The sequence below is a fragment of the Miscanthus floridulus genome, chromosome 1 (genome assembly GCF_019320115.1).
Source record: "Miscanthus floridulus cultivar M001 chromosome 1, ASM1932011v1, whole genome shotgun sequence".
Classification (NCBI taxonomy): Eukaryota; Viridiplantae; Streptophyta; class Magnoliopsida; order Poales; family Poaceae; genus Miscanthus; species Miscanthus floridulus.
In genome coordinates, this window is record NC_089580.1 from 186677836 (window position 1) to 186689568 (window position 11733).

Here is an 11733-nt window from a genome sequence, read left to right on the forward strand (position 1 = left end):
GCCTCGAAACCTTTGCTTGTAGTACCTACATGCCCATTAAGATCTCCTCCTATAAAAAGCTGATTTGGCTTTCATCTCCATTAGAATGGCTAGATTTAACGTTGGCTCGCCACGCCTATCACAACCCTCCTCCTTTACTATGGCTTGGGACCTACTATGTTGAGACAATATAGGCGGAGTTACTTATCTGCTTGTACCTAATATATTTTCAATTTTGAAACAGAAATCTTCATTTGATGGTTCAGATCATTCTAAAGGGAGGAGCATGCTTGTGGCTGCACTTATGGATATCATCATGTCTAACTGCGATAATGCAGACTACTCGTTGTTTAAGCCTTTGCTGCCTGCTGATGCTGATACAAGCGATATTGCAACAGCAATTGACGTTATTAAGCAAGGGGGGATGCATTTTGATGACCATGAGGATAATAGCAGTAATGATGGTGACACTAGATTAAAGGGGATAGGTATTAAGGTGTTTGGTGGAACCACAATATTGGGATTCTCTAGAGGAAATAACTCATTGGAGTTGGATAACTCAGACGATGATATTTTGGATGTACCATATGATAGTAAAAGATTTGTGGTGGAACAGACTGCTGCTGAGTCTCCACTGCCTGGGAAATCAAGCTCTTCTGCTGTCCTAGGGCTTTGGGATGATTTGCAGAGGGAGCATGTAGCTGTACCTTTTGCTACATGGGCTCTTGCAAACTGGGCTATAGCTTCAGATCTGAATCGCACTCGTATTCAAGAACTTGATAGTGACGGGCATGCAGTTACAACTGCGCGGAAAGCAGCTGAAAGAACTGTAAAGTGGCATGGAACTCTGGTGGCTCGAGCTCTTTTAGAAGACTAGAATTTGGCCTTGGCTCCATCAGTTCCTGATTGGTGCTCTAGTCTTCTTTCTACAGCTTCTCAGGCTACTGCAAACAATGACATGCCATTGGGTCAATTGTCATTATCAACGTTCCTATTATCTATGATGCGGTGTAATGGGTCAAAATTTGTGATAAGGAAGAAGGGCCTTCATCCTCTTCGTAGTATCGCAAAAAAGATAGAAAATCAGAATGGCTAGAACAGTATGAAAGAATCAATAGCAAGTGCTCTGAGTTTGCTATATGCTGGTGAAGTTCCTTTATCACTTGAGGAATCTCAAAAATCGTTAGGCATTCTTCTTAGATGGCTTTTTGATAAATCTGTATCAGATAAAACACATGTTACAGCTGTGAAAATCCTTTCATGCATACTTGAAGATTATGGTCCAGCTTCTGTGCCAATTTCTCAGGAATGGTTAGCTATTGTCCTTTCTGAGATTCTTGGAGACAATAAGGCCCAAAGTTCAAAAGGAACCACACAGCCTGAACCAGAGAAAGTGAAGGTACTCATTTCTTTTATATCAGTACAAAATATATTTTGGATGAGTGTTTGGTACATTTTAAAGATCCTAAGCATGTATACATACAGTCACAACATTAAAATGGATAGGTTCTAGCTCTAACAAAAGTACAGTTTCAATCTATCGTATTGCCTTAGACATCATCACAGTTTGCAATACCTTTGATGATGTTTTTTCTGGTAGTTTGTTAGTACACATTATAAAAACATAACAATCATAGCTCTTTATATAATTATAATAGATTGTTAGAGTTGTCTCATTGTGGAGAAGGGCGGGCCTGGTGCAAGCGGTAGAGTCTTACCGTCTATGACCGGAAGGTCCTGGGTTCGAGTCGCGGTCTTCTCGCATTGCACAGGCAAGGGTAAGGCTTGCCACTAACACCCTTCCCCAGACCCCGCACAGAGCGGGAGCTCTCTGCACTGGGTACGCCCTTTTTAGTTGTCTCATTGTGGACATAGGCATGTTCTTTAAAACATTCAGTCTTTGACAGAAACCAGAATCCCTTTTTTGATTAGAATGTTGGTTTTGTAACAAAGTTATCATTTAATTGTACCATCATTTATTGTCAATACATGTAGGCATGTGCCTGCTGTCAAGTTTTTTGATCTAATATTACCATGCTACATTATAAACTTGATCTGCATTGTAGAATTTATCGTGTTACCTGATAATCCTAATGACTTTATACTGGTATATATCTTCCTTTTTTGTTCACATTCTTGTTCTTCATCCTACCATCCTAATACAACTTGTGTTACTGACAGAATCCAGTTGATTACCATAATGCTTCCAATGCAACTCAGGTCTTGAATCAATTAGGTAGCGCTGTTGTTAAATTAGCAAGCGCCCAATTGAATTATGAACCCGGGTCTGTTGACAAAGATAACGGACCACTTTCTGATTTTCTATCTCTTGAGCCATTTGCTACAGCTCTAAAGAATATGAACAAAAAGAATCCACCCAAGTTTGATGCTGCTGACTCAGCATCAGCAATGCTCAAGGGAATAAAAGCTCTAGCTGAGCTTTGTTCCTAGGATGGCGCATGCCAAAAGAGAATAGCTGTTCTAGGAGCTCTTCCCTTGTTGAGGCACATCCTCCTTAGTGATGATTATGAGAAACTTGCTGCAATTGAAGCATATGATGCATCTCGTATTCGAGAAGTGCAAGACAAGAATGTGGCTTCTAATGTTTCATCAACTGATGCTACCACTGATCCCTCAAGTGTACGGGTTCCTCCTGCAGCACATATCCGAAGGCATGCTGGACGGCTGCTTACCATTCTCTCTCTTCTACCCAATTCAAAGAAGGAAATTATTTCTGATGATGTATGGTGCAAATGGCTCGAGGATTGTGCTAGTGGACGAATTTCTTGCAATGATTTAAAACTAAATAGCTACTGCAGGTTAACATTATTGAACATATTCTGTTCCAAGAGTCCAAATGCAAGAAAACCCTCTGATGAATATCCTGATTCAGAAAGTGAGTATAAAAGAAACTGTCCTCAGTTTGGAGATGCACTATTCTTGCTAAATCCAGAGTTACCTCTTGAAGTTCATGTGGATAATAGTGGTTTTGGGATTTTAAGAGTTTCAAGAGATAATTGTAAGGAATATGGAAGTATTGAAGATCCTGGCTCTGAAATTGCGAACTCTGTAGATGATGCCGAAGCTGCACCCAAAAGTGTCCCTTTGATGGATGTTGTGTTTGTCCATGGCCTTTGTGGTGGCCCATTCAACTCATGGCGAATTGCTGATGACAAATCATCAACTACCAAAGCTGGTTTGGTGGAAAGCATTGATGAGGATGCTGGGAAAGAGGGCACATGCTGGCCAAGAGAATGGCTTGCGACAGATTTTCCTCAAGTACGTTTTTTACAGTCAAATACAAGGTTTGTCTTTGATGTCTCATCAATTCCCTTCACCTGCTATTCTTCTCACAATTAGATATCTGTATTGGTCCCTTTCTATATTTGAGTTGTTCTGGTACATTTGAATATTTCTGTTGATACCAACTTTGTTGGTTCTAAACTTTTCAACGTCCTTACCAATTTCGAATAACTTACGTAGACAAATTTGACGCAATGGACCGGAGCCGCCTCTTCAGGTAACTTCTGAGATTTCTTTAGCTTTTTATGCTGTGTGCATGGTCGCCTCCTTCTCGGCATTATCTCCTGGGCCAACTAAAGAACCTTGGGTTTTTGTGTGCCCTTATATACCCTTTATATGTGGACCTGGACCCAGCTTGTCAACATTACAAGTTACACTCCAACTATTTTGAACTTTGTAGTGGCATATGTGGACCTTTTTTTGTTATTGCTGGAAATTTTCATTGTGCAACTGCAGTGATTTCCCAACATAATTCTACATTTCAAGATTTTCTGTCCAATGGTATATATGTTGGTAGCTCTTTTCATGTTACTGATTATTTGTTTGTTTTCTCACTCAAGATCCTATTTGTTTTATAGGAGGTGAGCTCTATGCTGCTGTGGAAGTTGGTGGCTGCTGGGATTGGTAGTCGGCCTGTTATTTTTGTGACACACAGGTAAGGATTGTTGTTTGGTCTATGATGCCACTTGGCCATGCAATTGTTATGGCGTGTTGCTATATTTGTTGTGCTAGCTCCTCACTTATATAACTGCTAGTTACTGAAATAACTTATGACTTGCTTTCTCCTCATTTTCATACTTTTGCAGCATGGGAGGACCGGTGGTTAAACAACTTTTATATCAAGCAAAGCTGAATAACTATGACAAGTTCCTGAATAATACTATTGGGCTGGTATGTAGTTTTGTGTGTTGAATTTTGTGATTATCTGTGTGCCTATGAATACGATCTAACTATTTCTGCATCACAGGTTTTCTATAGTTGTCCGTATTTTGGCAGTAAACTTGCAGACATGCCATGGCGTATGGGTTTAGTGTTTGGTCCTGCTCCTTCGGTATGGTCTTCCATTCCTCATTTGATAAGCTTGCTTACAAATTGATAGTTTCCATTCCTCCTTCGGTATGGTCTTCCATTCCTCTATGTTCTGACATTTAATTTCAATAGATTGGGGAGTTAAGAAGTGGATCTCCAAGACTAGTTGAACTGAACGATTTTGTGCGTCAACGCCACAACAAAGGATTTCTTGATGTTCTTAGTTTTAGTGAGGTAGTAACATTCATACTGCCAAGTTCCACTTCCATAATACTAAGTTATATATGTTAATAATTGGTTCCATGACAGACCCAGGTCACACCGATTGTTGAAGGATATGGTGGTTGGGCACTTCGTATGGAGATAGTGCCAATTGAATCTGCATACCCAGGCTTTGAGGAGCTTGTCGTAAGTATATTTCACAATTCATTGCACATGGAATTATTGTTGTTGTTTTGCAAATGATGGAATTCTTATTATCGTAAGGGCCTTAACATATCATCACATGTGATGCAGTTCAATATTAATCCTGATTATGTCAATGTTAACTTATGTTGATAGTCAAAACTAGTTTTGGGATAGCATCGGAAGAATCAAGGCTTCTTCAAAAAAAATTTAGATTACATAGGCTAGCTACTAAGCCATATGGACGCTTCCCACAATTTTTCCACCATTTTTGTTCCTCGTATGCTTCCATAATTTCATTGGTTCTAATTTTTTCAAATTTCAAGTGATTACTGTTATGTTCTTTTTATTTCTCTACAGGTTCTACCGTCCACTGATCATATAAATTCATGTAAGCCAGTTAACAAGAACGATCCTTCTTATGCGGAAACCTTGGCATTTTTGGAGAAGAACTTTCAATTGCGTCTGAAAAGAGAAGAACCTTAGGTCTTGTTTTAGAGGGCACCATGCAGTTGGATGTTAACTAGTCCATCACGCGCGCCATCGCGCGCACTGGCAAATCACCTGGTTAGGACGCAGGTAAAAAAGATGTTTAATATTCAAATGGAAACAATATTAGGTGTTTAATGTAGATATGTTATGCACAAGAACTGAACGATTGGAGGTCTTTTTATACTTAACATGGTAAAACTACTCAGAATTGTAAACATGAAATGATTGATGTGGTAGATGACATTTCGTAGCAAAAATATAGGAACCAATGCAATAAACTATTTTAGGTCTTCACACTGCATGAGAAATATTCTAAAGCTTCTATTTTCACACCAACCATGAAGCATGTTTTTTTCTTTCTCTAGAGTCACATAGAGATTAGAAATTCGAAGAAGTAAGGAAATGGCCTTTACCTTACCCGTGTATTTGCGTCTTCGTGGCCTACACCCATGAATTCTGCATTTCAGCCATCAGCCATAAATTTAGTATTAAGTCTAGGTACAACAGCTGTGTGAAAAAACAATTTAGGAATAAAAATAGCCAATTTGTGAATTGTGATGAGGCACCTGAACTTGCTTGAATATTATAAATCCATATAGAAGCAACTAATTAACTATTTCCAAATCTTAACATCTACCTTTTTCATTTATATAGAATGTTTAAGCTCTTGTTAAAATAAATATAACCGTTTCATAATCCACAAGAGCGTGCTACCTTCCTGGTAGAAGCTTAGTAACTTAACAAATCAGGTCAACAGACTATATACAGCTCAAACCACCTTTCTGGCTTGGTTCAGAAGAAAGAAGTCTTGCAAAACTGGTTAATCTAGTACAAAAATAAGCATGCTAAAATCCCTGCAGAAAAACAACAATAAAGGCACATCATCTCTGCTGCAAGCATACTTTCTTGTACTGACTGACTTCTATCATATAAAATGCTATTTCTCTTGTACTAAATGACTTGTATCATCTAACGCTATTTCAGTGGATTCATAAAAGATTGCAAGTGGTATGACTGCAGTAAATCTGTTATACATAGGACTGTGAGGTGTCTGGGTACACAGAATGACTGACTGGCTGTTATAGAGTACTACAAAAAAACGAGGATCTTTGTAAACAGGTGTACTAAAGAAACAACCACTTGTTCATCATTTGATATGTATCAGATTGTGAGGAACCCTCATTCCTTGAACTCTACTACTCCATCCATTCCAAATTATAAGATGTTTTGTTTTTTTAGATATACATAGTTTTTGGTATGCACTTAGACACACACTGTATAGATACATATTTAAAGCAATATATGTAGAAAAGCTAAAACATCTTATAATTTGGAACAGATGGAGTATACCTGATACTCCCTCCATTGCAAACTGCAAGTCATTCTGAGCAAATTCAGAGTGGTTCACAATTTTGGCAAGATGTTCACATGCGACTAATCGTAGGCTTCACAGCATCACAAATCCTCCTACTAGGACTGATGAGCACACAGGAAGCAAATAAGTCCACTTGCATATAAAATATAAAGCATGTAAGTTTCTAGACAACCAGGTATAGACTGCTGGTTAGAGTCAGCAAACCCGGAATATGAAACCAAACTACCTGCGCACTCAATGGTTCAAAGTTCGGGTGGTCGGCTGAAATTGCCGAGTGGCCATATAGACTCCTAAAAAACTGGAAAGCAAAGATTTTGGATGTCTCCAACATCCTTTCCTAAGTGAACTGTAAGTAACTCTAATTAACAGAGATTGAGGGGAGGAGGGCGGGGCATGGAGTGCACTTTTCACCAGTTATTGTAGCCCTTACATTTAACACTATACTAGATAACAAGGTCTCTTCTCCCACTTCATGTCGTCTCCATTTGGTTCCACTATGTTTGCAAGGGCAGTTTGAAACAGCATTTGTGAAGTTCCCCTTGCAAGTAAGATAGGAAAGTAGCTCACTAATTTGTCACACGCCATATAAAAAGAAACAGACGGAGTACTAAATAGTAGAGTAAGTTTCTCAAACTGACCTCTGCAGACAACTGGAAAGTGACGGCCGGAGTCAATCGCTCCTCCAAAAGATCAGAAACTACGCCATTGGTATCCAGTTTCCCCCTCAATCGACACTGCAAATTCGATAATCAATATATTTTGACTTAATATTCACTTAACCTGAATATCGTAACCCCATAGAACAATATAAGTTCTTAGCCAAAAAGACCCAGTTGATATTCATGTGACATAACCCAACTCATGAAAAATGGAGGCCCTCAAGCGTTTTATCTAACACGTGCATTACAATAACAACTTGAAGCATGGAAAAATTAACAAATGGGTGAAACTAACAAGGATACCTGTCTCAGCATATAATCATAACCAAACCTTGCTGTTACATTCTTTGTCATTTGATTGTACATGAAATCAGATGCAAGTGAAACCTGCACACAATTGCTTATGTAATGAAGCTGCTATAAAAGTGAAAAAAGATGTAAGCACTAAATATGACATGAAAAACACTCACCTTTTCAGATACTTTGTGTACATAACTAAGCGCAACCATTCCAGTGGTTGCAATTTGGGCAGTCGCAACCTGCACATATACGAGATACAGCTTCATCAGATACAGGTAAAAACATTTTATTTCCCCAGCTTAATATATATATCAAACTATCCAATGCTTCCGCCAATTGTGCGTTTCCAAGATGAGTTGTGAGGCTCTTGTTACAGAAGTCTAAAAAAGATGCTAAACACAAGCAAGAAACCTGATTTATCAGGTCAACTAAGATAATATATGAGCCTAAGTACTTGTGAGAAAACTTCACTACGGTGCTACCGTACATGGCATAAAGCAGCGTGCATGCATATTTTTTAGCTTCAACCAAGGAAGTGCAGTACTGGAATTTCATAGAAGCAGATCAAGGCTTTTAAATAAAAGAAGTGAGCAAGTATTTAACCTTATTGCTATATGTACAACAATTGAAATAACATGAGTTTATGAACACTTCTGAGCTTTTCCATCCAGGATTCCACAAACTGCCAATTGCTGGGCAATAACCAACCGAGAAATTCGGGCCAGGAAGTAATTCTTTGTAACTCAGCGAACCCCCCTCCTAATTACTTCCATTATACCGATGGCCGATGCCGATGCGGCGGGCGAGCCTGAGGTCCGGGTGCGAGGCGAGGTCGAAGGAGCTGCATCCCGGCCACTTGCGGGGGGCAGCGGGGGCCAGCTCGCGGACGCGCGCCACCGTGGCGGCCGCGCACCGGTCATCGGTGGAGGCCATGCAGGCGGATCCAATGGAGACGGGGAGGGCTTGCGCTGGATCCGGCTGCTCGACGCAGATCCACCGCCTCCATTGGCTGCGCGAGGTCGACGGCGTGGTCCAGCCTCAGATCGGCCGCCGGGAGGGGCCCCGCGAGCAGCCGCTCCAGATCCACCGCCGAGGCTGCTGACGTGACCTCCCCGCCGTCATGCACGGCCACCACGAAATTTCCTCCGCCGCCAGAGGCCTCCGGCGCGTCAGGGCGTCGGTTGGCTGGCCGCGGGGCCGTGGGGACGACTGGCGATGGAGGGGCGAAACCCTAGGCCGCGCGACCCGCCGCGTTGCGTCGCGAGGGGAAATTCGGCCGACGTGGCCAGGCTGGTTGGCGGCCAAACCTTCCCGGTCTGATAATAAGAGATGGTGTCGCGAAGTTTTCACCAATATGGAGGCTTCATTTTCCCTTTTCCTCCAGAGATTTTTCTCTCGCTAACGGCAAATGGTGGTTGATCTGACAAAGTGATTTGGGCGTGCTGTGTTTTATGAAGCTCGCACCGAACTGTGTATAGTACGGAGTAATAAATTGCACATAGCAGTTAGGCTGTAAATTGCTGTCTTGACCTTTTAGTTGACATGAGAGTTGTTCCCTTCGCCCCGTGTAAGATGAAGCTTATTATGCCTCAATGCATGTATCATCTCAACAGTTTTCAGCAATAGCTTATTACAAAGGGAATCTTATATTATACTGTACACGTGATTTTCATAAAATGAGAGTGTTTAAAATTTTTAGTGGGATTTCCTTTTGAGGGAGGTTTTTTAGAGGTTGATGGCCAAAGTTAAAGAAAATGTTTGATTCAGAGTTCGCACTCTAAAACTTTAGTGGGCTACGCAAACAGTATGAAGACGCAAACAAGCTTTCGGCCCATTTACAGCCCGACGGCCGCCTCCAGCCACCATCCTTTCTCCTGCCCCCCGCAGAACAGATTGAAGCAGAAGCAGCGCCCCACCCCTGCCCACCTCGTCCTCGCCTAAAACCCTGGCCGCCCTCCTCCGGCTAGCTCCTCGCCTCTCGTCCACGCGTCGGCAAGCAATCAGTTCATCCCAAGGTGCCACCCCTAACTCCCCACCTCTTTCTTCCCCTTCTCGCCTCACGATTTCCTCTGTGGCTCCTGGGATTCGACCAAATCTGATCGTGAGCCCCGATTTCCCCGCAGACTTGCGAAGCGATGGTGGACGCGTGGTGGCCTCTGCTGGGCGCGGCGATCCCGGCGCTGGTGGCGGGTCAGTTTGTCCGCATCAAGCGCCGCCGCGACGAGGAGCAGCGCCTCAAGGCGGCGCGCGGGCGGGAGAAGAGCTCCGACGAGGTCTTCGTCTGCGAGCGCGTGTGCACCTCCAAGCGCATGCTCAAGAAGGTGGGGGCCTTCTCCAAGGACCCCATACCGGAGACTTGCGTCACCGTCTGCGGCGTCTCTGAACTCGACGCCTGCGCCGACGCCTGCGCGCGCACCGTCTGCGTCAACCAGCACCAGGTGCCCAACTGGAACGACGTCTGCCTCAAGAGGTGCCAGAGCGAGTGCCTCAAACTCTCCTCAACCCTCATGTAATGGCCATCTCGCTATCGTGCGGCACTCCAGTCAGGTTCTTATCTGCTTCTATCCATATCATGGTTGACGAACTTCAGACATTGATAACCGTCATTATCTCAAGGAATTGGAGCGAGTAAATGTTTCTGGTCATGGCTGTTATGTCTTTAATTCCATTAGTTCTTGCACATTTCTACCGCAGAATTTGTTATCCTTAACTGATTGTGCGTACTAGGTGCCATATCCTGATTTTTGAGTCACAACAGAGCCTGTGAGTCCTCCAGGATGAATGTTGGTTTCGGTATTCATTTTTAGTAGGTTGCTAATGTCTTCTAATAATTAAATTATTTTTGTGAATTGAATATTATATGTTTCTAGGGTGGTGTGATGGATGTTGTACAATGACATGTATCACCCTTCACAGTTTAAGCTAAGAGGTGAACTCTAAAATACTTGTGGGCTTCATATTCAAAATCTTTGTTTTTTAAATAACTTATATTCAAAATTTTAGATGTGTGGTTTTTAAGGTTTCTGAGAGTTAAAATTTGTCAGTACCATGATAGATTATTCCTGCTTGTTGGAGTACCCACTTTCCGTGCAAAATGCAAATATCCAAGTTTGTGATTATGTCAGTTTAGATAATTTGTCGATTAGTTGACGAAATGCCTCATTTTGTTTGACCATCCTGATTGTACCTCATGTTTCTTGTTGAAAAGCAATGTCAATACCATCTTCAAATTGCATTTGTCTAGGAGGTCAGATGGCTGTTTGGTTTACTTTTCTAACTCAGTACCATTATGGTTTCTGAATTTCCAGAGCTGTATTAACAGTGTAATAGGTAAGTCTTTCTTTCTTATTCTCATAACAAGATCATGGTTTTCGTGTGAAAAGAACAATGCCAGTTGCGCTGTCGAGAACTTGGGATAGTGGGGGGCCATAAATTATTGTTAGGTTCAAGGTGACCACAGATGAGATCCGATAGTGTTAAGACTACTAGTTTGCATTTTGCAATAAGGTAATACTTCTTTGAATACATTTAGGCATTTCTTATGTATATGGTTCCCACCTGCCAAAGGTTCTTAAGGGTGTATGGATTGCACAAGCTGCGTGTCACCTAGTTGCCTAGGCAACAAGAGTACCACACCTCACCTTATTGCCTTAAGAACATTGCATCTATCAAATTTCAGTGGGTTAAACATTGTCTCTGGTTTGCAATAATGGTTAATCAACCATCTTGCTAATAGAACTGAGAATATAGAAGACCTTCTCAATAAAGAACATGAAGAAGAAAAAATGGGATGGACCTATATCCATGGTAATAAAGACTGAAACATAATTCAGCGTATAGTGAAGTTTATGTATTTGGTGCTTGAAATTTTTGAATGGAGAGTACAGATCGACAAATGCAGGCTATGCTTGTTAATGCAATCTTCTTGTTCACCAGATTAGCAAGCATGCTATGCTTGTTAATGCAATCTTGTCCACCAGATTAGCAAAATTGTTTTCTTCTTATGTCCAGCGAAGGTATTTTTTGGTGTATAAGGCCTACACCCTCCGGTTGTTGTTGTTCTTCTTAGTTCCAACTTGTTTGGAACTTAAAGGCTTTGTTGTTGTTGTTGTTGTTGATAAGGCCTACACCCTCCGGTTATTATTATATGACGCGAGGACTTAGGTCAGAAAAATGTGATGACATTTAAGT

General features: G+C 41.6%; 2 protein-coding genes and 1 pseudogene across 2 annotated transcripts; 2 read left to right on the top strand and 1 right to left on the bottom strand.

Moving 5' to 3' along the window:
* Positions 1–229: 229 nt before the first annotated feature.
* On the top strand, positions 230–5233 carry LOC136505511 (uncharacterized; annotated as a pseudogene).
* Positions 5234–5619: 386 nt separating this feature from the next.
* Positions 5620–8475, bottom strand: LOC136468452 (mitochondrial import receptor subunit TOM40-1-like). Its single transcript, XM_066467028.1, has 7 exons — positions 8321–8475; positions 8146–8152; positions 7713–7781; positions 7546–7629; positions 7222–7317; positions 7014–7121; positions 5620–5664 (listed from the first exon to the last, which is right to left on the bottom strand). The coding sequence occupies exons 1-7, from the start codon at positions 8473–8475 to the stop codon at positions 5650–5652; spliced, it is 534 nt and encodes a 177-aa protein (XP_066323125.1). The 3' UTR covers positions 5620–5649.
* Positions 8476–9429: 954 nt separating this feature from the next.
* LOC136505519 (uncharacterized protein At5g64816-like) lies at positions 9430–10187 on the top strand. The gene is made up of 2 exons (XM_066500686.1): positions 9430–9557; positions 9666–10187. Exon 2 carries the CDS (start codon positions 9678–9680, stop codon positions 10053–10055), a length of 378 nt encoding a protein of 125 aa, XP_066356783.1. The 5' UTR covers positions 9430–9557; positions 9666–9677; the 3' UTR covers positions 10056–10187.
* The last annotated feature ends 1546 nt before the right edge of the window (positions 10188–11733 follow it).